The sequence below is a fragment of the Uloborus diversus genome, chromosome 1 (genome assembly GCF_026930045.1).
Source record: "Uloborus diversus isolate 005 chromosome 1, Udiv.v.3.1, whole genome shotgun sequence".
Taxonomy (NCBI): Eukaryota; Metazoa; Arthropoda; class Arachnida; order Araneae; family Uloboridae; genus Uloborus; species Uloborus diversus.
The window spans coordinates 173,022,422-173,049,188 of record NC_072731.1 but is presented as its reverse complement, the minus strand read 5'-3'; the positions used below and the strand labels follow the sequence as shown (position 1 = coordinate 173,049,188).

The window sequence follows — 26,767 nt, the reverse complement described above, 5'->3', positions numbered from 1 at the left end:
AAAATTTTAGCAATTTCGATGACTAGACAACGTTTATTATTTCAACCTTTAAAAAAGTGAAGGTCAGAAAACTTCACGAGAATGCTTTACATGTTCATTGCTCTCAACAAATAAGGTAGGTGCGGGTAATAAGGTCTACATAAGCGAGATTTGAAATAAAATAAAAACTATGTATCCGAATCAACAAGTTGTAATATTAATTAAACATACAGATCAATTACTGTAAGAAAATAACAAAAAATTGCCACTTTTGCTGAAAACAAGAACACAGTTAAAGGGTTTGTAAAAACATTGTTATTAGACCTTATGGTAGGATAATATATCTATGGTAGAATATATACTATTTTAGGATAATAAGGCCTAAGGATTTTAACGCTCATAAATAACAATAATAATAAAAAATGTTGTAACACTGTTTATTGAGATTACTCATAATATGCATGCATTATATGTGCTTAAAGTCTTCAAAATGACAAAAACATCTTTGCTTAACAGACGTCAGGGCACTCAAAATTATATTTGTTACAGACACTCAAAACCGATGTATTCTTTATGATACCACTTGCCATATTTTCAACATAATCTCATGTCATTCATCTTATTCTCCTCATAAGTATGAGCACCTACTAGCATCGTTTTCTTTAGTATCATTTCCTTATTTGAGGGTTTACTTTTTTTTTTTTTTTGTCAAACAAGATCTTGGTGACTGGAGTTCAATGATAGTTAAAAGCTTTTCTTCTAACAATTGGTGTTTTTTAATATATCATCTCTTGTGGAGGCATTAGCTCCTGAAATGCTGTACTTTTAAATTGAGCAAGCCGCACACTGTCTTGTTCATCGTCCGGACTCGAACCATAAACTGTGTGGTAATACATTCCAGAAGGTCTGCTTGGGGTACTACTATAACAAAATATAACACTCTAGGGTCCCCCGTACGTATCACTACTATTATAACACTGAACCAGTTAGTAAACAGCCGTAATTACTTATAAACATCCATAACATTTTTGAGAAAGATTAAAATAAGATGTAAAGTCAACAAGCGTTGTTACAAAAACACAAGAGCATAATAAGGCCTTAAGTCTTAATAGCCACCGACATCGTGTAAAAAGAAATACACGAAAGTACAATAATTGGTTCATGTATATTATTCAGAGATGAAAGATCGACAGAAGCATTAAAACCAGAAAACTGTAGAGAAAAACTACACATAAAAGTGTAATATTACAAAAATTATTTATGATTCAGTCGGACGAATTTTTTATTATATCTGATGCACAACCGCTCTGCGCTAATGAATCGCGTCTCACTAGTCGAAACAAGCGAGCAAAGTGTCACCACCAGTATGAAGTGCCATCTATAAGTGTTAGCTAGCAGTGTGCCCGTAAGTGGCTATGGACATTTTTAAGTGCATTTTTGGTGTTTAGGATTTATTAACCGACAGGCCTTAATACTCGCACTGACCTAACAAAAATGCGTCATAAGTGCTCTCATTGTTTCATTGTTTTATTTCTTATATATATATATATATATATATATATATATATATATATATTCCTTTTATAGAAAGGAGCATATATTACTTAAACAGTATGCAGACTATCCAATGATTGACACTACTTGTGAGTGTTCGAAAATGAAGTTGGCCTTTGAAGTTCATGTTCCACTTACCGACAGAAGGACGGATTTAGCACCAGTACTTCTAATTCATGGAATGATGGAAAGCCGAAGAACGTGGAAGAATGTAGCACCTTATATTGCCAGTTACACGAAAAGAAAAGTAAGTAAAAAAAATTGGACGCACTATTTTTTTTTTTTGGGGGGGGGTTAAGAGATTTTAGAGTTTTTAAAAGAAAAAAAGCGCATTTAGCATATTATTTGAAAATGAATTTCCTTCAAAATTCTATGTGCGCTTTTTTTGTTACACATTTAAATGTTCTAAGAATGTAGGGTATATTTTCTGAGCCTTTTAATGTATTTAGACTTTTAAAACTATTTTCCTCTTATGCAACAACACCTCTTCTAAGGTTTGGGTGCTTCTGGATTCTCTGAATAAGTTGATTCTTTTTTTTTTTTTTGTTCAATTTCGAAAAAAGAGTCCGAGAGTATTTAGACCGAGAGAGAGAGAGTATTTAGACTTTTTAAACTATTTTCTTCTCATGCAACTACATCTCATCTAACGTTTGGCTGCTTCTGGATCCTCTGAATTAGTTAATTTTATTTTTGTTTGCTCAATTTTGAAAAAATGTCCTCCCAGTAACAGACACCGAAAAATCTGATGATACCTAGTAACAGACGAGATGATGAAAGAATGAGTAATAGACCAAATTCTTTTTTTCTCTTCAAAATGTGCAAAATATCTTTTTTTATTTTTAGAACCTTATTAAGTTCAAATTAACATGAAACACCAGCTGACTACGAGGTGGCTGTTTATAACCTTCTACCACTGCTTTGTAAGTACGAACCGGATCGTGAATTTGTTTTTGTTTTTTTTTGCTCAATTTCGAAAAAAAAAAAAAAAAGTCCGACCTCCAGTAACAGGCACCGAAAAATCTGATGATACCTAGTAACAGACGAGATGATGAAAGAATGAGTAATAGACAAAATTCCCTTTTTCTCTTCAAAATGTGCAAAAGTTCTTTTTTTATTTTTAGAACTAAAGCCTTATTAAGTTCAAATTAACATGAAACACCAGCTGACTACGAGGTGGCTGTTTATAACCTTCTACCACTGCTTTGTAAGTACGAACCGGATCGTGAATTTGTTTTTGTTTTTTTTTTTTTGCTCAATTTCGAAAAAAAAAAAAAGTCCGACCTCCAGTAACAGACACCAAAAAATTTGATGATACCTAGCAACAGATGAGATGATGAAAGAATGAGTAATAGACAAAATTCCCTTTTTCTCTTCAAAATGTGCAAAGTTTTTTTTTTTATTTTTAAAACTAAAGCCTTAAAGTTCAGATGAACATGAAACACCAGCTGACCACGTGGTAGCTGTCCATAACCTTCCACCACTGCTTTGTAAATACGAACTGTTCATGAAATTCACTCTGATAAATACTAAATGGCTGCAACGTATTCATTGGACACAGCAATATCAGTTTTACCTACCAAAAAGGCTTATTTAAATCCACACGTATGGCTCTTTGTTACTGGACTCACCTTACCCTTACCCTCGAAACCAGGAAGTAGTAGCAAGATCAATTGGGATAGTGAGAAGCAAAGGGATGTAAGTGGACTTATAAAACTTTCTTATAATACGCTATTAAATTTCAGGTCCTAGGTAGGCTTCCATTGAATTTCATACTAAATATAGCTTTACAGCAGCACCCATCAAAGCTACTAGTACCATCTCCGCAGAGCAGAAAAGATGTTAACCCTTTATTTGTACCGGTTATCACTAAAATTTTAATTTTGGTACTGACATCCTTTTGCTTTTCACTGCCTCAATTTTAAAAGCTATTTACTGTTTTACGTCTGCCATTCCAAGATATACATCACTGACAACATACACGTTTTGCTTAAGAGTTGTCCATGAACAAGGTTACACTTTTTAAGCATTTGTAATCTCTCATCACCCATTATCAAAGTGTTGCTCTTCACTTTATCTCCTCCAACCTTTACCAAATTTAAAACTGTTTTTTTATAAACATATTCTCTTTTAAAAGTACGTGATGTCGCACTTCTTGTTATCTTTCCCTTGTCACAACCTGCCACAATTTTAAGAATTGACCCCCTCCCCGCAGGGGTGCCCACCCCCTAATGGAAAGGGCGCCCCCCTTCAATATCGCGGGGAACCCCCCCCCCTATAATGTGAAAAATACCGATCAAAACAACCCCCCCCCCTAAAAATTTCAATGGTGCCTGTCTGCGCCGTGATCCCCCCTACCGGGCACCACTGTCCCCCCTTTTAAAGCGTGACATCAATTGAGGCAGTAAGAAGGAAAGGAATGTAAGTGCCAAAATTAAACGTTTTGAGACAACATGTACAAATATTGAAAGAACCTCTCCTCTGGGCTGGCGCAAGGGATAGCAGGGGAGAGCGGAGCTAAAAGTTTGTGGGTAAGTTGCTGCCTTTGAAATGGCTCAATGAAGAAAAGATAAACGCATTTTGTAAATGCTTGGTAAAATGGGATGTTGCATGCACCGATGGCAGCCATATTAGCCAGGCCAGTGGCGTCCAGTATGTTAAAAGCTGAGCACGTGCATCACTGAACTACTTCTATAAATATTTTCGTTTTTGAACTTTTCGGTCTTTTTTACAAACTATTTTAAAGGATAGTGTTCAGTTCTTAGTTGTTTTTATGCCAATATCGATTGTGCATCTCAAAATAATACGCTGAAACTATTTACGTTTCGTTATCTTACCTATAATTTAACTTTTCAAGGACTTCTGCTTGTGGGGCTAAATGTTCCTTCTTTGTGGCGCAAGTTGTTTTGAGAAACTTGCCCCAAGGATATCCCATCCCCTATTCGTCTATATCGGCAGTGTTGTAAACAAAAACGCATGTAAATAAATATTATACGTGTGTATCCGTTACGTGAAATAATAGAACTCGGAGAATGTTGACTCTCACCGACGTCACTGGTGATTCAATGAAAATATTTGGCCGCTCTCCAATGACAGACAGAAAAATATGAAATTTTCGAAGTTCTAAATATGAATAAAAATATCTTTCATACTTTGATATGAAAATATGAAATTCGCGAAATTGTTGTTCTAGAGCTTTATTACGCCACCTTGCGGTATTTCGAGAAAGTAGCCAGAGAGGTAAAACAGTTCAATGTTGCTCAGGCAAAACTGATGTCTCACTGGTCAGACGAAAGTGGATCTGTCCAGGCTTTCCCTGTTTAGCCGTCATTAGCCAGAGACTGCAGCTTCTCCTTTGTGGGTTTAGTGTGGTCAAATATGTCTAGGACTTTCATTATTGAAGGTGTAAATTAAAGAAAGGCAAGTGACCTTCCTTTTCGTAATCGAGAGAAAAGTAAGAAAAATGGTAATTAGAATATCATGCATGTACAATACACCCCTGGTTAGCAGTGGAATAGGATGCCACGATAATCGCAGATAAGTGAATCTCGCGGATATTTCGTCGCCTCAGAGCAACAGTAGGATATCTTAGTTTTATTTCTTGGATTAGATATTTTGCTGTAGTCCTAAGAGGCGACGCTTTGTTGGTGTTACTCAATAGGTAAAAAAAACATTACTAGGACATGTTGTGCAGCTCTGGTTAGTTGAGCTGTGACCTTGACTATGTTTACCTGTTTTAGGGGAGTTTAGTGAAAAATAGACGTGTTATTGGCTCTGATTGTAGTTGCAATATTTTTGAAGAACTACTAAGAAAGTTTCTCAACTCAACTTAGCGCCAATTACTCCTCCCTATTTTTTGAAACAGAAGTAAACATTGTCAGAGTCGGAGCTCAACTTCTCAGAACCTCACAATACAAGAGCAAATGAAAATCAAGAATACTGGTATACATTCGAACTCTCAAGAAAGGGGCCATTCATTAATTACGTAAGGGTCTAGAGGGGGAGAGGTTTGGGAAAATCTCTACATACCCTTACTTTGGGTAGAGGGCGAAAGGTCAAACCCATTCTTATGTAATATTTTCAAAGTCCACATATTATATTGGAAATCGCGCGGTCAGGTGGTTAAGCAGTGAACACATTTCATCTGCTCTGAAAGGTAAAAAACGTAGTAGGATGAGATGTTTTTATTGTTTTACAAAGAATAAATGGTATAAAATATGTGATAAATGAACTTATCTGTTGAAAAATAAAAATCTTTGATTTACATCAAACTGCAAGTTTTAGTGTGACTGATCCTTTTCTAACAACATTTTATTGTTTTCAAAAACGAAATGGAATCTTTCGTAAGAATAGGGGAGTGGGTTGAAAAATCTTACGTTCCCTTTCATAAGGGTAGAGGGGTGAGGCTCAAATATTGCCAAAATCATCCTTACGTATTTAATGCATGGCCCCTAATGATGCTAGAGGAAAGTGATTAAACTATTAACACTTAAATTGATGTCTGTACTATGTAGAAAATGTACGTAAATGCAAAAAAAGAATTGCTCATTATTGCATACGGACACAGAAAATCATGCAAACAGATCAACCAAATCAAATCAAGATAAGTTACGCCAAAAACGTGTAAAGCAAGAAAAAAATTTCTAACAAAACTGGCTCGGTCACTCGTATACAGGCAAAAGAAGTGTAGATATAAAAATCGGGTTTCAACTAGACAGGTTTTAGTGACCAAGGAGAGTTTGATGTCTTTGGGAAGAAAGAAATTGAAATGTCTAAAAACAGATCTTGACCTTGTTAAGTTAAAACGAGCATTTTCTATATTCAGTAATTTAGAAACACAAAAATAAATCGCAAAGTATCGATTCATTTACAGTCAAAGATTGTTTTGTGTTATGATTGCAGGCTGAACTAGTTATCACAGCTCATTAACTACAGAAGCTGTTAAATAGTTTATTTAATTTTACTATATTATTCTATTCCTATTACATTTTACCATGTTAATATAGTATAATGTTACTACACTTAATTAACTGTGCCTTAATGTATGTATTTGCACTTAAAGGGTAATAATTGAAACTTTAAATACAAATTATCAATGATAATATGAAAAATAAATTAAGTTTGTTTCAAGTGTAAGAAACACGTGATTATTCGAACGATATTTATTGCTTATTAGTCTTTAAACAAGCACTTGTTTTTAAATCAGCAATTATTTGTTCATCAGAATTCATATTTTTAACAAATTACTCGTCTGGAAACGATGTTCATCTCGAAATCATCATCGTTAAACATCGTCGGGTTAATATCGGAACAACTTGCCCCAAGAAGGGGCAAGTTGTTCCTTTTCGACTTTCGGTACTATAAAATAAATTACAGAACAATCGTACGAAATTCCATTCAAAAAACAGTCGTTACAACATACATTAATTTGTTTCAGAGGCGGTGATTGAGACTGAAAAGTGGAGGGGGGACTGAAAAACGGCAACTAAAGGCCAGAGGACTTTTAGCAAAAGCAAAAAAAAAAAAAAAAAAAAATGAAAATTTTGCTACAGGGCTAGTTTTGAGAGCAAATGAGAGGTAAATGATGTTAATCTAACAACTAAACTCACGTATTTCTTAAGATATTGATGAATTTTGTACACAATACCTTTTTTCCCGGAGAAACACTTAGACTTTTACGTTATTTACCCCAAAATATTTTGAGATGTCACAAACGCTTGGTAATAATGTCATTAAACAAGTATATGGCTTGTGAAAGTAAAACAATTGAGTACTAATATCTAAACAATGAATACACGAACTAAAAGTTATTGCTTGTGCTAAATAATGTTTCGTAAACAGATACGCAAAGTACAAGAAATAACTATGTTCTAAAAATTTTGACATTTCTGCTTTTTTTTTTTTTTTTTAACTTTCTAATTTGGTTCGTAAATTGGAACACAAAAATAATAAATTAACCATAAAAAGTAAGGGGCCCCGTATCGCTGCCACTGCTTTATTTTAATCCCAGAATAATAATCCTGGAACTAAGTTTCCGTAATATAGCTTAATGAAAAACGGTACTTCTGGCTCCGTTCCCCCCTACTTGTAGCCCTAGTAGGTTCCTGCTATAAGGGAGGGTGGCTCAAAGCGGGTAAGCATTCGTATGCCGCAAGTGAGCAAGCGGCGATGCTTAGGTATGTCGTGTTTACCCGAATCCCCCCGAGTTTCTATTTGTCCCAACGAAGCAACGGTAAAACGGCATGACGTAACCAGATTTAAAATACAAAAAATAATATATTTCTAAAAAAAAATTGAAGGTATGCAACTTTTGATTAGTCGAAGACCAACTTATGTTTTTTATTGTCAATAATGTTACTATATTCTGACACCATCACTTATAAACTACGACGGTTATTCCATTTTTTTTTTAAACTTAAGATTATAATTATTTATACATAAAACGTGCTTTCAGGCAAAGTGCGCAATGCAAAGCGGATATACCTGCTTTGTATATGTTTTGTTAGCAAATGACTTAGATTTTCCATTTAAAAAGGATAAGTGTAACTTTAAAAAGTTTTTTTATGATGTCAATTAGCAAGTCTATTGATTTAATCAATCATTTCTTTTTGTAATTTGAACTAATGTGCTGACTTAGATTTTCAATTTGAACTCGGTAGTATAATTTTATTCTTTTTTTCATAATGGCAGTTAGCTCTAGTCAATTGGTTCAATCATTTATATCTTCATATTTAACTGATAAATTTACCAAATCACAATTAGTAAAGCTTACCCGCTTTACCCAAACGCTTTAGACCCCTGGTAGGGCAAAGCGTGTTTTTCGAGTGTTTGCAATGTTTGACAATAAATTGTAATTTGTAAACATTGGGTTTGAAGTAATGCAAGAAGCAATTTTTGTTTTGAAGTTCGTGATCTCTTTTAGGAAATAAAAGTCAAATGGTTGGGATAAAAAGACAAAAACTACCATTTTCGATCGTTCTTCGTTCACCTACCTGCTTTGGGCCACCATCCCTACAGCATGACTAGTAAAAAAAAATAATGAAAACTAACCTAGGATCTGAACATCAAATGCATTTTTGTCGAAACTTACAAAAATCCACTGACATCCCTTTGCTTCGCACACCTTTGTGGACTGCATTTAATCAGTAAAAAGTCGGTTAAGATGAGTTCGGGTAAGTGCGTCTATTAATTTGGATTGTTCATCCAGTTCTTGTTTAATCCATTACGAAATTGCCTCGTTACCCTTTAATTGAATATGTATGCATTTCTAAACCACATATTTATTTTCAGACAACAATAACAACACATCTACAGTTAACAACACAAGGTTCTATTCTGCAATCGTAACAACGCACATCAGAGATCGGGAGCAGTCAGCGCCCTCTATACCCCCCCCCCTGTCACTACTTTGATTTACAACAGCGTCCCCTGAGAATGTTGGGAATGCTTAGTCGAAGAGACTTCTGCTATACATTGAATATGTTGGGAGAATGTCTAGTTGATAATTCCTATAAGTAGAGATTTTCACTGGTTTGCATGCATATAAAACAAAATCAGTAATAACTTACATGTCTTGTACAGAGCTCTAATGTCTTGAGAAGGTTAGAGTTTCGTTTATTTTGTTGTCATATCAAACAACTTAAGTCAGCAAGGGTAAGTTGTATTTTTTTGGTAATAATTTACTACTAACATACATGATGTGTTTTGATTTTAACTACTCTTACCTGCCTTTGTTTGTACGACAGATTGCACTTTCCCTTTTGTAACAGTAAGATGGGGTAATTGCGTTCCATATTGTGGGACAAGTGCGATCCCCGTAATTTGCCTTTGATTTTGCTTATATCTCCTATTTTTAGTTCACTTTTCATTTACCTTTTTCAATAACATCTACTAAATTCCAATGGTACATTTAATTTGGAAAATGGTGAGAACTAATGGTGGAAAAATGGATCATGAGAAATCGTATTTGAAGGATAACCTTTAAGCAACGTTAGTCTTTGTAAAAACTGAAAAATGTGGTGTCAATTACGTAATTTCAAAGCAGCAGTTAGGTAATTTGTCATTCCAAAAGGAACTTTTGTGGACCATTTAAAAGCTAGCCGAGTTTGGATATTTTCGTTTGGTGTAGCTATGCGATTTTTCAGTTGGTAGAAAGAACGCAGAAAGGCTAAATGAAAATGATGATTGAGCGACAGCAATGAGTTTGAAAGAAATCAACGATAAAGCTTTACTGGCTGAAAAAATCAGAAAAAATGAAGAAATTAAATATTTAAACAATCAAGAAAGGAGATTTGAACAATGTCTTCTGTAAAATGGATGAATCAAAATATTTATAATAGAAATTAAGTCAATCTGTAATATAAAGTGCTATGTAATGTATTCGAAAAACTAAAAAATAATGTTTCTTGTGCTACTTTATGGACATATATAAAATTAGAATGAATGAGAAAGAAATAGTTGAGTTCCAATTCTCTGCGTTCTCCCAGAGTTAACGGTTGGCCGAAGAAAGAGTTCTATTTCTTTTTTACATTCACAAGGTTTAAAGCATAGTGTCATGGTTTTTCATTAGGATATTTTTTTAAATCTTTTTTCAGGAAGCAACTTCATTCTTTTTTAAAAATAAATAAGGTGTCTGCATCTTACATTAGTGTTTCAGTTCGACTCCTTATGCCATGTGTTTATCTCGTTTAAATTAGTTAAATTAGCTTAAAATCATAATTGTATACAAAAACTATACATATGGGTTTCTGACGGGAAATATACTTTGAAGTTCATGAATACAGTGTGATCTTTGTGTCCAATTCAATGTTAATGTAAATACATGATGAAAATAGCCTGGGGTCGCACTTACCCCGCCAGGTGGGGCAAATGCGATCCTTAGAAGAAGTGCCTTGAAAGAGATCTTCAAGTTTCTGCTTGTGATTTAATGGACATGATATAGATAACGGCAGCATTAACATACAAGAGTCCAGTAACAGACAGTCGTAAGTATGGATGTAAATAATACGAATTTTAGGTGTGTAAAACTGATGTGTTGCTGTGGCCCATGATTACGGTGCAACCATCCAGTGTTATCAGAGTGAATTTTATGAGCCAGTTGGTATTTACAAAGCAGTAAAGCAGTGGTGGAAGGTTATGAACAGCTACCATGAGGTCAGCAGGTGTTTCATGTTTATTTGAATTTAATAAGGCTTTAGTTCTAAAAATAAAGAACTTTCGCACATTTTGAAGAGAAAAAGAGAGCTTTTTCTATTACTTATACTTTCCTCATCCTATCTGTTACTGGGTATCCTCAGATTCTTAGATGTCTGTTACTGGAGCTCGGACCTTTTTTCGAAATTAAGCAAATAAATATAAAATTAACTAAGTCGAAATTCATTAAAAGGCTCAGAAAATTGAGTTAACCTGAGAGCGATGCCTTAAGCATGTCTGTTACTGCTGCCGTTGCACTATTCTTGAACACCTTAAGAAAGGACTTGAAAATAAACCTTAAAAATTTGGTATTTATACAAGATTTTCAGCAGAGCAGCATCTTTCAGAAACTGATCTTAAGAAATTAGAGTACGCACTTACCTGAACTCACCTTATATTTTAAAAACGAAAAAATCTTTTAAAGTGGTTTCTTGCGTAACGGTTTTGTCTTCTTTATCATCACACAGTATAAAGAAATTCTGTCTCCTTCCTTATTCTTTCAGGTTCTTGCAGTCGATCTCAGAAATCACGGAGAAACTGCTTGGAGTAAAGAACTCAATTTCGAAGTTATGAGAGAAGACATTGAAGAATTTTTATCATATCATAATATACCAAAAGCAATTGTTATCGGACACAGCTTAGGTGGAATTATAGCCATGTCATTCGCCCTAAAATATGTAAGTCGTCATTCTGAAGATTTCTTTTAAATGTAAAACACAATGCATTTTTAACACAGGCATTTCTATATTTAGTATAGTGCTCCTCTCTTCTAAGCATGGTCAATGCTCAGCGGAAGAGTCTAAATAAATAAATAAATAAATAAATTAATTAATTAATTAATTAAAAAAAAAACACATTCAAAAATTTCACTTTTATACATAGGTGTTTAAATTATTCCGACATTTTGAATTCAAATTATATTTTTCGCAATCACGAGTTACTACAGGACCCTACTGATTGGGGGCTATTGTTTCTAGAACGGCTCATGTCCTCCCTGGCCTGCCCCTCCTCCTGGGCGGTTACGTGTGTGTATGTGTGTAAGGACTTGTTTGTGTGTCAATGTGTGTGTATGTAGGAGTGTGTGTATGCAGGACATGGACGCCACCGCCTAGGAGGAAGGGATTTCGGTGGACAGTGCTGCTAGTGGAGGCTAGGACCAGAGGAGCAGCTCCGTCCTCCTGTGAACGGCGGTGCTGAAGAGGCCATTGTCCATTCTAAAAAAGGAACTGGACATCAAGGACGGTCAAATGAAAGCAAGAAGCAATCGTGATTGCTTTAAAAAAAATGAAAAAGGGAAGGACAATATATGCGATTGGCAAATCAAGGTTTCACAATGTGGTCCTTATTGGGAGATTTGTCGCCAGTTTCGAAGTAAAATTTACCTTTTATTGTGGATAAACAACGGCACTGAACGAAAAAAGACTTGTTTTGCCAGCGCATTAAAATTGCATCCTTTGATTCTCTTCTTTTCAACCGGTTTTTAAGTCAACTCATCCAACGACGAACTCCAACTCTCAAAACGAAATATAATGGAGAGCCAACAGTCATACCAGATTGATGCTACTCTCTAGCAAAAATTCTCACAAGTTTTTGAGCAGCAGTTGAGCTTCAGGTTAGTATGCGAATAGAAAAATCTGTTTTCTACCGAGTCGAGTAAGTTTTGTGCTGAATGTTTTGAAATTTATTGCGAATAAATAATGCAGTTAAAAACAAATAAATATATAAAAAATAGCAGAATTTTATTTTATTTTTTTCAAAAATTGTATTAATATGGACAGAAAAGTTATTAAATTTTGTTGCACGTTAAAAATAAATCCAAACTTGCCGACGGGGCACGTTTACACATTTTCATCGGGGCACATTTACTCACGTTCTTACTGTGTCTTGCTACTCTGATTTACCTCTAAACGGAACCAGGACACTTTTTTCGCTCTGTACTCACTCAAACCTTTAGTAATTTCAGGTTATTTAGTTTAGAAAATCATCTTTTGTTTTGAATTAAGTAACAGATTCGTATCTTATAACTTACAATCATATAGTGTTGTTTTCATGCCTGTTCAGCTTTAACTTTATACACGATTCAGCCTGCAATATATTTTCTTTATTTTAAAGATGGAAAGACATTACGTTCAAAACACTAACAGGAACCACGTTAGATGTCAAAATAATGAAAAGGCTAATGGATTACCCAAGGATTTCTCCCATTAGACCTTCCACATCGTCACAAATGGACTACTCCAACTGAAAACATTTAGAAAAGTAGATCGAATGCTTTGGAACATTGAAAGGATTGTGAGCATCCTCTTCTTTTATCCTAACTGAGACTCATATTAAAGAAGTCCTCAGAAAGAGCAGTTAGAAGCTACAAAGAAAAAAACAAAATCGACAGAACAAAAAAATAAAAAAAGGAGAAATTATTTTAAAATTTGCAAGTTTCTATTGAAGCAGAACTAGAAGACATATAATAAAAAGTATTAAACCAAAACCTGCGACAGGGAAAAAGTTAGTACACTCTGTAAAAAGGAAATTAATAAACGATTCTGTTTACAAAGTAGAAAACTGTGCTTGTTTCTATTGTTTAAACACACAATCAATCAAAAAAGGACAAGGGTTCAATGCCTTAGATGTCAAAACGCAGTCCCATGACAAGATTACGAAAAGAAATACTTTATTTTTGTTAGTAAAATCTAACAATGACGAAGAAGATGACTAAATAATTTCGGTTTTTAATTAGAAGTAAAGCTTTGATTTTAGTTTAGACTATAAAATATTCTTTAATTAATTATTTTTGATTTTCTTATTTTCAAAGTGTTTCAAAAAAATAAAACATTTAAGTTTGGTTAAATATCTACATCACTTACTTCTTGGTATCATATTTTTTATTATGCGTAAACGTGCCTCACTCGATGGGGGGTCCGTAAACTTGCCCTGTGTTCGAGGAAAGTTTACGCAACGAAATTGGACTCAAAAAACATTTTTTTTTGTTTTACGGTTAAAAACACAAGTTGAGCAAAACTGAATATACAAATTTTGACATGATTAACTGGTTTATAAAACTAAAATGTCAAAATTTTCCTAGGTTCAAACATAAAAATTTGAAAATTCATTGAAAAAAATTTTCGTAAACGTACCCTGGTCTACCCTATTGCTTGTGGTCGAAATTCGAACAATTCGTGAATCTCCGTGAATGGTGAATGTTCAAAAATCAATCCGAATCAGCAATTGATTTATGTTCACTTTTTCGGTTGCAGCCCTGTTTAGTTAAAAGTATAATTTAAATATTCATCTAACAGGTTAACGTTTGCGTTGGGTCATCCCACGCCAAATCAACGAGCCTCTGAAACTGACCATCATTGCTTTTTACAAAATTTACATGTTTGAGTCTAACCACGTGATTATTGAAAACAATAGATTTTTAGATTGTTTTTGTCGTAAGTTTTTTGTTTGAGACCCTTAAAGTACTCGAAAAATGGCAAAAAATGACATTTCGGTACTTATAAAAGTTCCTTTTTACTCGGCTTCTATAGGAGCTAGAGTGTCTCGCTACATGTTATTTTAAAGCTTTTTTATTAGGCTTTCATATGATATGTCAATTGATAAGATTATGTGATATTAATATGTCAAGGTCATGATCATCATTATTTGTACTAGAGCATTTTAAAAAGGAGATTCTTTAATTTTTTTTTTTGATTTGGTCAACAAGTGGTTAAAATTTCAGAATGAAACATCGATGGGATCATTCTGAAAATTAATAATGAAATATTTCCATGCCGCGAAATAACGCAATTTTTCTCACTGTTCGAATGCTAGTCGACAAGGAGTAATTGAAAATCCATTCCTTTCACTATTAGAAATGTTAGCAAAAATTCTGAATGAGACTGTTAGCTCATAATGAAAAGAAACGACTTTTCACAGTCTTAACCTTCCAACTGGTCGAAATTGAGATGTGAGTCAAAGACAATGACGGAATTTGAAGATATTTACAAAAAAAAAAAAATTGCTAACCGGAAAATACTCCACATATCTTATGGTTTGCACCGTTCAATTCTTGCTTTGAGAGGTCGTAAGCCCTCTTTTCGGGTTTCTGCGCAGGTCAACTTTTGTAATAACATCATTCATTGTTGTATTAAGAATATTCATAAAAGTTCGTATAGTAGAAGGAACCTGAAGGTCCATATAGATGTTAATATAGATGTTAAATATTCTTCTGCACTGTTTTATTTTCATTTTCTTTGAAAATGAAAATAAAACAGTGCGTAAAACACAACGTTCTCGCGTAAAACACAACCATGTCACAAATATCCATCTTATCTTCAGAATCCAACCATTTTTGGGTCTTCAAGATCATTCTCGAAAATTGTTAAGGTGTTCTAATGTTGAATTGTTTGAAAAGATAAATTCTTTCACTTTTACCAGATTCATGTTCAATAATAGAATAAAAGAGTTAAAGCTCTGAGAACAGCATATTGCTATCGTTTACGTAAGTTTCAAAGTCTCCTTTTTTCGGTAAAATGGTGATGTGCTGAAGATGTATTGACGTAATTTTTCACTTGCCTTATCAAACTAGTGTCATGGGATAATAACCAGGTTACCATAGGTCATTTGATGACTGGCTCTAGCTGCAACTAATTACTTTAAAAGTGCCATCCAGCAGGTCCCAATTAAGATACTGGGAGGTTCTAGGTCAAACAGTTCTTCGGGTCCCAGCAGTCACACTTTAGAATTTTAACTATTTCCTGAAACAATTTTAACAATTAGTGGGGCCCTAAAATCTGGAGGCCCTAGGCTACGCTTTAGTTGGCATATTCAGTAATTCGGTATTGCAACCCACACCATCTCACTAACTTTTGCCTTGAGATGTGAAAAACAAATGCATTCCCGCTTTGATCGCCCAATCTTGATTAATTGTTATTAAGATTAACATGATCGAACATGTTTTATACCAAGATATAGCTCTATAACTAGTGATTTTATAAAAGCGTTAATTTCTAAAAAATATATTTTTTTCTGCCGTTTTTTTCCCATCTCTTCATATATTGTATTTTTTTAGATTGCATCAGAACTAGAGACGGAACAGAGGAAGCGAGGATTTTCAATCACTACTTATTAGTTAAAAATCGTGCATCAAATATGATGTTATTACGAAATAGACCCCAGGAGAAATCAGAAAAGATGGGTTTGTGACCGCTCAAAGCAAGAATTGATGATTAAAAAAATAAAATAAAGGGGAATACACCCATGAATATCTCAACTTGTTCCAAATGTTCATGTTTTTGAACTTAGCACTTATCAATACACGCTGCCTTCTTTTCTAAATAAAAATAATGGCTATGAAACTGCCGAAAACTAAAAAAAATTGTCGGCGACATTGCCAAAAAGTGGGACGTGTAGGGGGGAAACGGTGGTCATAATTGGATCCAGGGGGTTATTTTATATCAGCAAAAATTATATCAGAAGCATTTTGAAAGTTTTTTTTTTTTTTTTTTTGAAGCATGGTGTTATAGATCTTACTCTTGATAGGTTTTACTGAATCAGATAACGACGTTTTACAGTAAAGCGTGAAGAAACTGCAAAAAATTGGCTTCGGTATGGTCTCCAGGAATAAGACACCGGGCCTAATTATGACAGCTGAGGCCAGGTCATTAGGGCAATTAGTAAACTTTCTGTTATAGTTCTATATTTTTATGGTCATAAAAAATCAAAGAACCATTGATACAGAATTTTATTATTTAAATATGGATTAATAACGTTGATTCTTTACAGATTTAAGTAATATTAGCAGTAACTGAAACAGTATTAACCTTCTACAGATATCTATTTTGTTTCAAATTGAAAAAATAGAAGAAAGGCGCTTAAATAGTTCTTTTGCGTACAGGAATGTTGCTTGAGCTTGGATCAAAGCCACGCATTCAAGATACTAGCTATCATGCTTAACTTAAAACACTAAAGAAGCAACATATAGCATTTTTTGTAAGAATGCAAAATAATGAAGGTGGCTCCATGAAGGAGCTGCGCATAATATAGCAATCCTGCCCTACACTTTTATTATTATTTTCTTTTTTATCTTGCTTTCATGACTTTGTAAACAGGTTATCGATCAATTTCAAATGAACAGTACTCATCAATAAATAAAAAAAAAATAATAACATTAATAGTGATAATAGTAATAATAATAAAAATAATGATGATAATGATGTTGATGATGATAATAATAATTATAATTTTCATATATATAGTAGCATATGATCGAGTAACGCTCCTGACGTCATCAATAATGAAACCCTCGCCACGGTATGATAATTTGATAATATGTTTTGGCAATGTTTAACATGTAGGGAAAGACTTTATTGTGACAAGGCGGAACTGGAGCCGGTTACTTAACTGTTTTACTCATACTGTGTCATTTCAGGGGAATGAAGAAACGAAATAGCTATCAACTATGAACGCTATTTAATGGAGTTTAGAGTTAATTCACTGGAGTTAGGAATAAACTTTCCACTATTAAAATATAACCAAACAGGCCATTGCTCCGTTCAAATGTTAAAGCAATTTTAACCGTCATATCTTGACAGGCGATTTTCTAGTAAGAATAATACTAGTGATATTGATAACTATGATGATGATGATGATTATGATAACAATACTAATACTGATATTATTGTTTTAAATGTAAGGTTATTGAATTCAAGTAACTTTTCTATAAACCTAGACATTGCTAACTGATTTTTTTCACTTATTAAGCCCCACAAAGTTGAAATGCTAATTTTAGAAGATACTTACACGAAAAAATTGAAACCGGCACCAGATGGGGTAGTTGCTCAATTGTTGAATGGAGGACGAGAAGCACTGAATGTTGTTCCAGAAGGAGCAGACTTAACAACAGCCAAAGAGTGTATTCGAAAATTTCTATTTAACTTATGTCCAGAAGTAAGTATAAGGGGCCTCAGTGGCCGAGCGGTCTGAGTGACTGCTTGCCATTGGCACACTTGAGGCGGTGGGTTTGATTCCCACCTTTCTCCGGTTGTACTTTCCTTTCTTTGTGATGTAAATTCTTTCATGTGTTGTTTATACGTGTAAAAAAAGTATCATGCGTAAAAGGGGCAAGGCACTGAGATTGTAGTCTCTCATCAAAATAAACCTGTGAAATTATGCACCAAAAAAAAGAAAATAACTGTAATTTTTCTCTTGAAAGTACTGTGACTTACGGACTGTGCATACGGAGTGAGCGACGTGTCAGCCGCGGGATTTGATCCGCGGATTTTAGTGATGCTGACCCAGTAGAGTTCAACCATTTGTTTTATGGAATTGGCTCGTATGAATGAGACTGCTTAATTTAGAGGCTAACATGAGCAACTAAATACGATGGAACACGGTCAGGGTCATTCCATAGAAATGTCAACCTCAACCTCAGAAATTTTTTTCCCACAAAGCCTTAATTGTGACCTATCATTTCATTCAGCATACTTTCTAGTACTTAAATCCAGTAACAGTTTCCAAAAATTTAATTCGGTGTTTTTGTTCCGGCTCTAAACGTGCGAGGTTGTAGAAAAGGCTTAACATGTGCAAAAAACATGCGTCTACGTCTTCTTGTGTAATGCAAAATGTTTTGCAAATTTTTAAAAGAACTATGTTTATTCTAAATGATTAGATGTTGGCCCAATAAAATTCACTGTTAGTTTTGCATACACTATAAGATAAGTATTTTAATTACTTTGATTATTTCACTGTAAATATTTACGTTACGTTAGTCACGAAAATGTACTATTTTCTGCTTGAAAACTAAACCAGATGATTGAACCAAACAACACTTTTTATTTTCTTACATCTGTGTCATATCTATTTAAAAAGTGCAAAATATTTATTTCAGTATCAGTAGATATAAAATAATTAGTGTGATTGATGTTCAATTCATCATCGAAATAGCTTGACTATTTGGGAGAGCAAATTTTTCTATTCGATACGAAATAACGACAGTTCAACATTTTAAACTGGTTAGAACTTTAATTAGTAACTGGAACATATGTACATTGAAAAATGTGTAAAAAGGATGGCACATTTCAAAAGGTTGAGCAAATACGGCTCAGTTCAAAACTCAACATAGACGGCTGACGAACATTCGAAAAAGGGCCACGAGCCAATACAGCAACGCCCTTTTGTAGGTGTCTGTGTTGCCAACAATCAATGCCGAAACTATCGAGTGCTCGTGACAACTAACGTAACATTTGAGCTGTGACTAACGTAACAGTTTGCATGTGACTAACGTAACATTTTAAAAATGACTGCTGATATTTAAAACTTATTTAATTTAATGTACATTTTCATGAACGATTTTGAATACTGCAGGCATTCTATATTGATTAAAAATATAAAGGATGAAAAATACCAGTAAAATTACATTGTATAGACCTTCTGTTTACTTAAAAAAATACTTTTTTAAATGTCTTTATAAAGATACTTCCAATTTAAAGAACTATTAAAAAAGAAAAAAGGTGAGTTAAACAAATTGAGTACTCTGCTGAAGGTGCATTCAACACAAGAATCTAAGCTTAAGAATTAAGTTAATAGAAATACAGTCTTAACAAAAGAGAACGTCTCTATTATTTTTGAAAATACATGTCCACCTGTTATTAAAATTAAGTAATGGTTGCTCGTTGGAAAACATTTGAAGATGTTACATGATTCAGTGACAATAAGCACTGCTGCCATATATTTCAGAAAATGCAAGAATGATCATTTAGAAATTCAAACATTTTGCGGTGATATCTGGAATTTAAATGCATTCTGCAAAAACGTTCGAATATTTTTTTTTCCAATATTACATTTTAACTCAAAAGCATGCACAACACTATTAGTTCGATGAATCAGTAAACCTTAAAAAATAATATGCCATTGAAAAGTGCTACGGAGTTTCGACGATAACTAGTATATCGGCAGAATACTAGAATTCGGCGGAAACTGTCAATTTGCACAGTTAATTTTTTAAAAGCGATATTTAGGATTTAATTAGCCCAAGAATGATGTTATTCAGTTTGTAAAAGCAATTTTTTTTATTTGTTTATTTTTTTTCGCACATTCAAATTGAGTTAATTGAACTGAATCCTTCCATTCAATTTCTTACACTATTATAGAAAAAAAAAGTAAAGAAAGAACCATAATGCAACACAAAGAAGGTTCCTAAAAAGTGTAAAAGTAGAATAAGAGCAAGAAATTAATTATAAAGAGTTTTTTTATATGCATTCATTGTTTGTTATTCGATGGTTACGTTAGTCACGTTACGTTAGTCACACACAGTTTTTCGTAAAAGTACCATTAAGGGCCAAAAAAGATTCATTTGTAACAAATCTGTAGTACATTTTTAAAAATAGATTGTTTACCTCTTACAAATATATCGGCTAATTTTAAATGCCTGCGTAAGTTTCAGAAAAATTTGCCTGGTAACATAAGCATTGTTTCTCAGGGTTGCAAAAATGTTACGTTAATCACGATGCCTTTTTTGGTAAAAAAACACCTGCCAGCGCTTATTTTGCTTCAAATTCTTGGTAGAAATGAAAAATAGTCACCTTTTACATTTTAAATCTGCATATTAAACCAAAACACATTCATTTTTACTCCCGGTGTAAGTAAAAAGAGTTTGAAAATCAGCTGCGAATGTTACGTTAGTCACCATGGAATGACCCGTCAGATAAACCGTGTTCCATCCCATCTGCTTGCTTTGTACTGCGGAAGGAGGCTATTTTCTCTGAAACATGTTTGCATTTTAAAACTTTTCAATATTTTATATGTGCTTTTAAACGTTGTTTCCGACTTTATCTACACTATACATAGTTAAAAAAATATTAAATTATGTTGTTTAATCATTAAAAGAAATAAGAATAAAAAATACAATGAAACCGTCAACCAATTGTTATTTGAATTCAAAGTAAGTAATGTAAATTCTAGAGAAAGAATGTCAGATGGCCACTACTGAAAATTTCAAATTTGGTGTGGCGACTAATATATCAAATTTGAAGTTTGGGAGAAAATTGATAAAAAATTGAAATTTTGTCATTTTTAGAAACTGGGACGTATAAGAAAGAGTTGGGCTATAATACACTAATTGAGTTTCAAAATTGGTATTGATATTGTAGACCCACAGTTAAAAAAAATATAGAAAATATGCTTAACTGCTGCCACTACTAATGCGTTTACCTTACATGTTGTGCATCTTTTTACTTCCTTTAAAAAAAAAAGGAAGTATTGTATTCGCAAAAAAAAAGTTTAACTCAAAAATGGACCTTAATTTCCATTTTACTCACCCCCAAATAAATATTGATTTTTTTTTTTTTTTTTTGACTCGACCACACGTGGATAATGCTTAAGAACGTATAGACACGCGAAATATCCATAATGACGATTCCCGAGTTAATTACAACGAATTTTCTCGTGACGTCTGTATGTACGTATGTATGTGCGTATATATGTCGCATAACTCTAGAACGGTAGGTCCAAGAACGTTAAAATTTGGTACGTAGACTTCTAGTGGGGTCTAGTTGTGCACCTCTTCTTTTTGGTTGCATTCGGGTGTTTCTAAAGGGGTATTTTGCCCCTTTTTTGGGGGGAAATCATTGTTAATTTCTATGTAAATTCAAGTGGTGTTATAATTTGGCGGACACTTGGCGATATATTGCCAGTTTGGTCGCCAAGTTTTGTCGCCAACTTGGCGACAAATTTAGCGGGTTTTTTTTCTTTTAAATTTGTTTTAATTTGGCCACTGTTGCTGATATTTAGAAAGTAAACTATTGAATCAGATTAAAATTGCCAGTAATGGGGAAATGACATTAAATTGGAGTAAAAGGAAGTCATGTGATGCACACATCAACTCGTTTTTCTACCTTACCTTACATGTTTTGGATATTCTAACTGTTTCACAATTTTAGTGATCTTTACAGGAACTTGCTGACAAAAGCAAAGAAGAAAACTACTCATTAGACATGATGCCGTTTACTATAAGGGGCAATTCCATTCAATGGCAAGGGGATCTCGAAGGATTATTTGATATGGTGTCAACAAATAAAATTGAACACGAATTAAATGGTGTCTATGGAGGTGATACAATGTTTCTTTATGGAAGTTTATCCTTTTACAAAATGTAAGAATGCTATTTTTTCGTTTATCCTCATACTTATTGTATTATATCACAACTCAATATACACAGGGTTAACTGTAAATATGGTCTTACCATTAGAAAATGTCCTTAATTTGTATCAAAATTTATTATTTACTATTTTATTTGTTGAAGTTGATGCTCAATGGAGTGTTTTGTCAAGAGCAGGTAAAGGGCAATAACTGCAAATGTTTCATCTTAATTTTTTTTTTTTTTGATTTTTTTTTTCATCTTTTGTACTTTAGATTTATTGCAAAAGCTTGCTTATTTGATTTCCGCTGAAAAAAGCACGAAAAAATCATCTAATTCTAGCATTTTCCTAGGATTAGTATTGCATCCAAAACGCGTTAATTCAAATGTCTCAAAAACTCATTTTTGCAGATACTGCCGGTTACCTGCCCACGGCAGTGTATGTGAAAATATTCTATTCCTAGCCGACCCGTGCAGAACTCCGCACTGTGTTTCGAATCGTTTCATAAGGCATGCCACTCTTTAAAAATTTCAAAAAATAACAACATGAAGAAGAACGGAAAAAAAGTATACGGGTTAAAGTAAAAGGGAAAAAGTACATGCACAAGAGAAGGCATGTATTTTGAAGACATCAGTAACAAAACCTGGTTAAATACAATAATGTGATAATGTAATCATCGCTCACTTTTTGGTTGTACGTATTGTTAATGCGAACATAAATATCATTAAAATTTCTACTCGTGAAAAAGCAGTAAGTCGAAATACCAAGGAACATTTCCGTCGCATTCATTTTACTGCCTTATGTGTGTTATTTATTGTATGTTATGCGTATATGTAATGCGTAATATTAACCTAAATTAGTTATAATGGCAGACAGCCCGGGCGGGCCCGAATTTCAGCGTTCAGCTAGTTGATAGCCAGACACTCTACCGAAAAACGCTTATCAATTTAACCTAACAACTCGGTCCAATGCTTTTAAGCTTTATTTAAAAAAATGAAAAAAAAAAAAAAAAAAAAAAAAAAACAGGTGGAATTGTAATATTTTTCTCGCCGAAAGCGGCGCACAAAATTGGAAAATTGGATTACAATTTTGCTTAAAAAATAAAACCTGCATAAGAATTACAGGCTGCATCAAGGTTTTGCAGCAGCACGGGACGTTTCCGAAAAATTGATTTTTAAATCATAGGTCTATTTTTCATCATTAGCCGATCCAATAAGCTTTAAAATGACGAATGAATTTCATCAAGAAAAAAAAAAAGATCTCGCGTACCGACAGAAAAATAGTCCACAGAAATAATATATAAGATAAGATATCGAAGAAAAGTGTATTTATTTTTGAAAATTTATAGAATTCGCTATCGCAGGCTGCTTGAACCGTTATGATTTAGATGGCAGCACGTGTTCATCATTTAACCGAACGTTTGAAATACAAAATCAGTTGAACTAAGTTCTTTCTTAAGCGTAGCTTTTCGAATGTAGTAAAAATGTGACTGGCTATTTGTTTTTTGCCAAAAGAAGAAGAAATAAAAATGATATCTTACCCATTAAGTTGTTGGTACTTTAAATGTTTTGCTTCGTATTATTCTGATAAAAATTCACACGTTAACTAAATGAAAAGTATAATTTCAATTTGGAATAGTATTTTTTTTTAATTTGTACAAAGGATCAAAAACGGTCATTAAAAGAATCTACATTTCAGTTGTATACGAATTTTTTTTCTCAACTAAAAATTATTACCCTGTAGTCTCAAATCTGAAACCTGATACTTATATTTTTGCTTCCATCATGCTTTGATTTTTTGACCGGAGCCAAAACTCTAAAAACAAAAAAAAAAAGAAAACAAAACAAAACTTCCGAATATCAGCATTTTATACAGGCTGCAACAAGGCGCTATCCCGGATCATTTATTTTACTGCCTCACGTGCGTTGCTTACTTATTTTACTGCCTCACGTACGTTACTTATTGTATGGTAAGTGTACATGTAATGCGTGATATAGATCTAATTTTCAGATTACAACAGATCGTCCAGGGCAGGCCCGAAAACTCGGTCATCTGACTACCAGACGAACGCACGACCGATCGAGCTATTCAGCTCTGTCGCTCACAGCACAAGTTAAACTTCTAAATTTATCCGAAAAACTCAGTCCGATGCTTTTAAACAAGATTTTTTTTTTTACAGAAAAAAAAAACAATTTTTAGACCGTGGGTCTATTTTTCGTCATTAGCCTGCTCGATGAGCTTTAAAATGAGGGGTAAATCAAGGAAATTGATCAAGAATTGAGGAAAATCTTGCGTAGCGACAAAAAAAAAAAAAAAAAAAAAAAAAAAAACAGGCTACAGAAATAATATATTATAAGGATTCTGTTTCCCTCTTTCTTTCTACTCAAGTTTATCCAGTGTTTTCAAATTAAAAAAAAAATGCTCCACGCATCAATGTTTCTAGTCCTAGCATCGTAATAAAATATTCTAAATAGGATCTGTAACTATATCCAGTTTCTTTAAAATGAGATATTAATAATCTATGCGATGCTTTCTTAGCTTTTATAGAACTAGATGTTAATCAGCCTGCATGATGCAAAAGATTTACTCTGATAAATTTTCTCTTTTCTAGTCTGCACTTAGTCTTTTATTTAAAAATCTCTAGGATGTAAACAACTTTTATATGAATTAAAATCTCTAATGAGGTCATCCACAAATGTGGCAGTAAGAAGTGTAGGGATATAAGTACACTTTTTAAAATTTTGAGAAAAACACATTGAAAGTTCAGGTTCCATAGGTAGGTTTCATTGATTTTTTGAAAAAACCTGCTGTATAGCAGCACTTACAGCAGTGGCGCAGACAAGGGTAAGGTTCAGGGGGTAAGGACCCCTCGCAAGGCCCTTGAGTTCTTTAAACTGAATGTAATCCTATGTATGTAGTAAGTAAAATAATTCCAAGTAAAGGTAAAAATAATTTCAGATTTAAAAAATACAAAAATAATAATAATAATAATAATAATCTCTATCTTCCCTTTAAAATCGAACTGTATGTCAACAAAAAACATTTTCTAGAATGATGGTACTCTTTTTAATCTGTGCTTTGTTGCAAATGCCACATATAGCTTGCTCTGTCTTAATGTTAGATATATTCCCTTATTTTATCTCTAAGCTTGAGACAATTTCTGTATCAACTTTTGTTACACTGTATTAGAAAAAAAAAAGACAAATATCTAAAAACAGTGTTTACCATTTTCCTATAATTCTTACTCACTTTTTTACAGATACAAGGACAAAAGGATTCCCCAATTGTTTCCTAAAGCAATTTTACGAAAAGTAGAAGGAGCTTCCCACTTTATTCACAGTGAAAAACCAGACATTTTTGTTAATGAAGTTGTGAATTTCATCCAGGAACATACTGAAAATAAATCTAAATACTGATCACAAGGACGCAGCAACAGTTCAGTACTTTTTTCTTTCACGGGTTACTTTGTATTTTTATCTCCGTTGAAACATAAAGCACAGGCGTGTGCAGTGGAATGACTCAGGGTGTCGTGGTACCCTCACTAGTCTAAAATACACAAACGACGGTGCGAAATAAGACATGTTTGCCTTTTTTAATTTACGGACTTAATGTATAAGAAATCTAAAAAAAGAATTCTTATGTGTTTAATTTTCTAAAATATTTCATGGTGGTCACATAAGTTTCCCATTTTTTAACGTTAATTACCCCCACTATACTTTAAAGCCTTTGACAGTGGGTAGTTTGTGTTACCCTCAATTCCAATGAAGTGTACACGCCTATGGCTTTCAGAATAAAGTAGGATGTCCGAAAAGTCCTCAACATATTTTAAAATTTCATAGATAAGCAAGAAATTCGCATGAATATGCGGTATGAGCTATAATACTTCACTGGTTCAAGAATTTGTTAATGACATCCTTAGAAGAAAAATAAAAGGAAAACAAGAAAAAGAAGAAAAAAGAGAAAAGAAAAAAGTGTAAAGAAAAGCTATAAGTAATCGCTGTATCGTCACAGTAAGGAAAACAAATGGTATGTGAGATGTTTAATCACTACATTAAACAGACGGTTTGCGCCATAATACATCACAGGTTCAAGAATTTTTTTAGGACATCGTTAGAGAAAAAATTAAAACAAAAAAAAAGAAGAAAAAAGTGTAAAGAAAAATTACACCTCGAACCACATCTAGACGTTACTCAAGTTTATCTCATGTACCTAAACTGGTACACACATTGAACTCTGGTAATGAAAGCTTTCTGTTTTATACAATGGTTAAGCACCTCGCATGACATTTGTTTTTCTTACTGGGAGGATACAGCAATTATTTATAATTACAGTTTTTCCCCTTTTTTTTCAAGATGTTATAAAAAATTTCTTGAACCAATAATAATTATCGCACAAACAGCATCTTCATACCCCAATTTGTAGCTTTTCTATAAATTTTTAAAATGTGTCTCATTCTCAAGAAAAATACATGTAAATATGATGCAATGTAAATATTCAAAATATTTATGTTTTTGACTTGTACTGGAGAATTTTATAATAAAAAATTAGAAATAATTCTTAATACATCTTTCTTTTCTTTTTTCTTATGAAATTTTTTACAGTTAACGACTAAAAAAGAAACACGAGGAAGGAGGGAGAGTAGATTGTTATTTGTACAATTAAATGCACCTGTTGCTTTTTTATTCTATGCTTTTAATTGAAATGAATATTACAAAGTACTAGAAACAGTGTCTTTTGAATTTAGGATTATCAGATGACATGAATGCAATAAAATGTTTTTTAAGACTGAGGAACTTAACAGCTGTGACATACCCTATGATTTAAACATTTATTCAGCTGATAAGCAACATGATTTCCGACAGTGTCACAAAATGTCTAAAAGAATCACAAAATTTCCAACAGAATGACAAAATTTCCAACAGAATGACAAA

The 26,767-nt window shown here is 33.3% G+C and overlaps 1 protein-coding gene across 2 annotated transcripts in view; it reads left to right on the top strand.

The window, feature by feature from the left end:
* LOC129233573 (protein ABHD11-like) overlaps positions 1-26,385 on the top strand; it is a 31,358-nt gene extending 4,973 nt beyond the window's left edge. For both annotated transcript variants that reach the window (XM_054867587.1, XM_054867594.1), the window contains exons 2-6: positions 1,567-1,780; positions 11,226-11,399; positions 17,464-17,649; positions 21,651-21,850; positions 25,096-26,385. In XM_054867587.1, the coding sequence (XP_054723562.1) occupies positions 1,607-1,780; positions 11,226-11,399; positions 17,464-17,649; positions 21,651-21,850; positions 25,096-25,252 (891 nt within the window). In that variant the 5' untranslated portion in view covers positions 1,567-1,606 and the 3' untranslated portion in view covers positions 25,253-26,385. The remainder of the gene's footprint in view (positions 1-1,566; positions 1,781-11,225; positions 11,400-17,463; positions 17,650-21,650; positions 21,851-25,095) is intronic.
* The last annotated feature ends 382 nt before the right edge of the window (positions 26,386-26,767 follow it).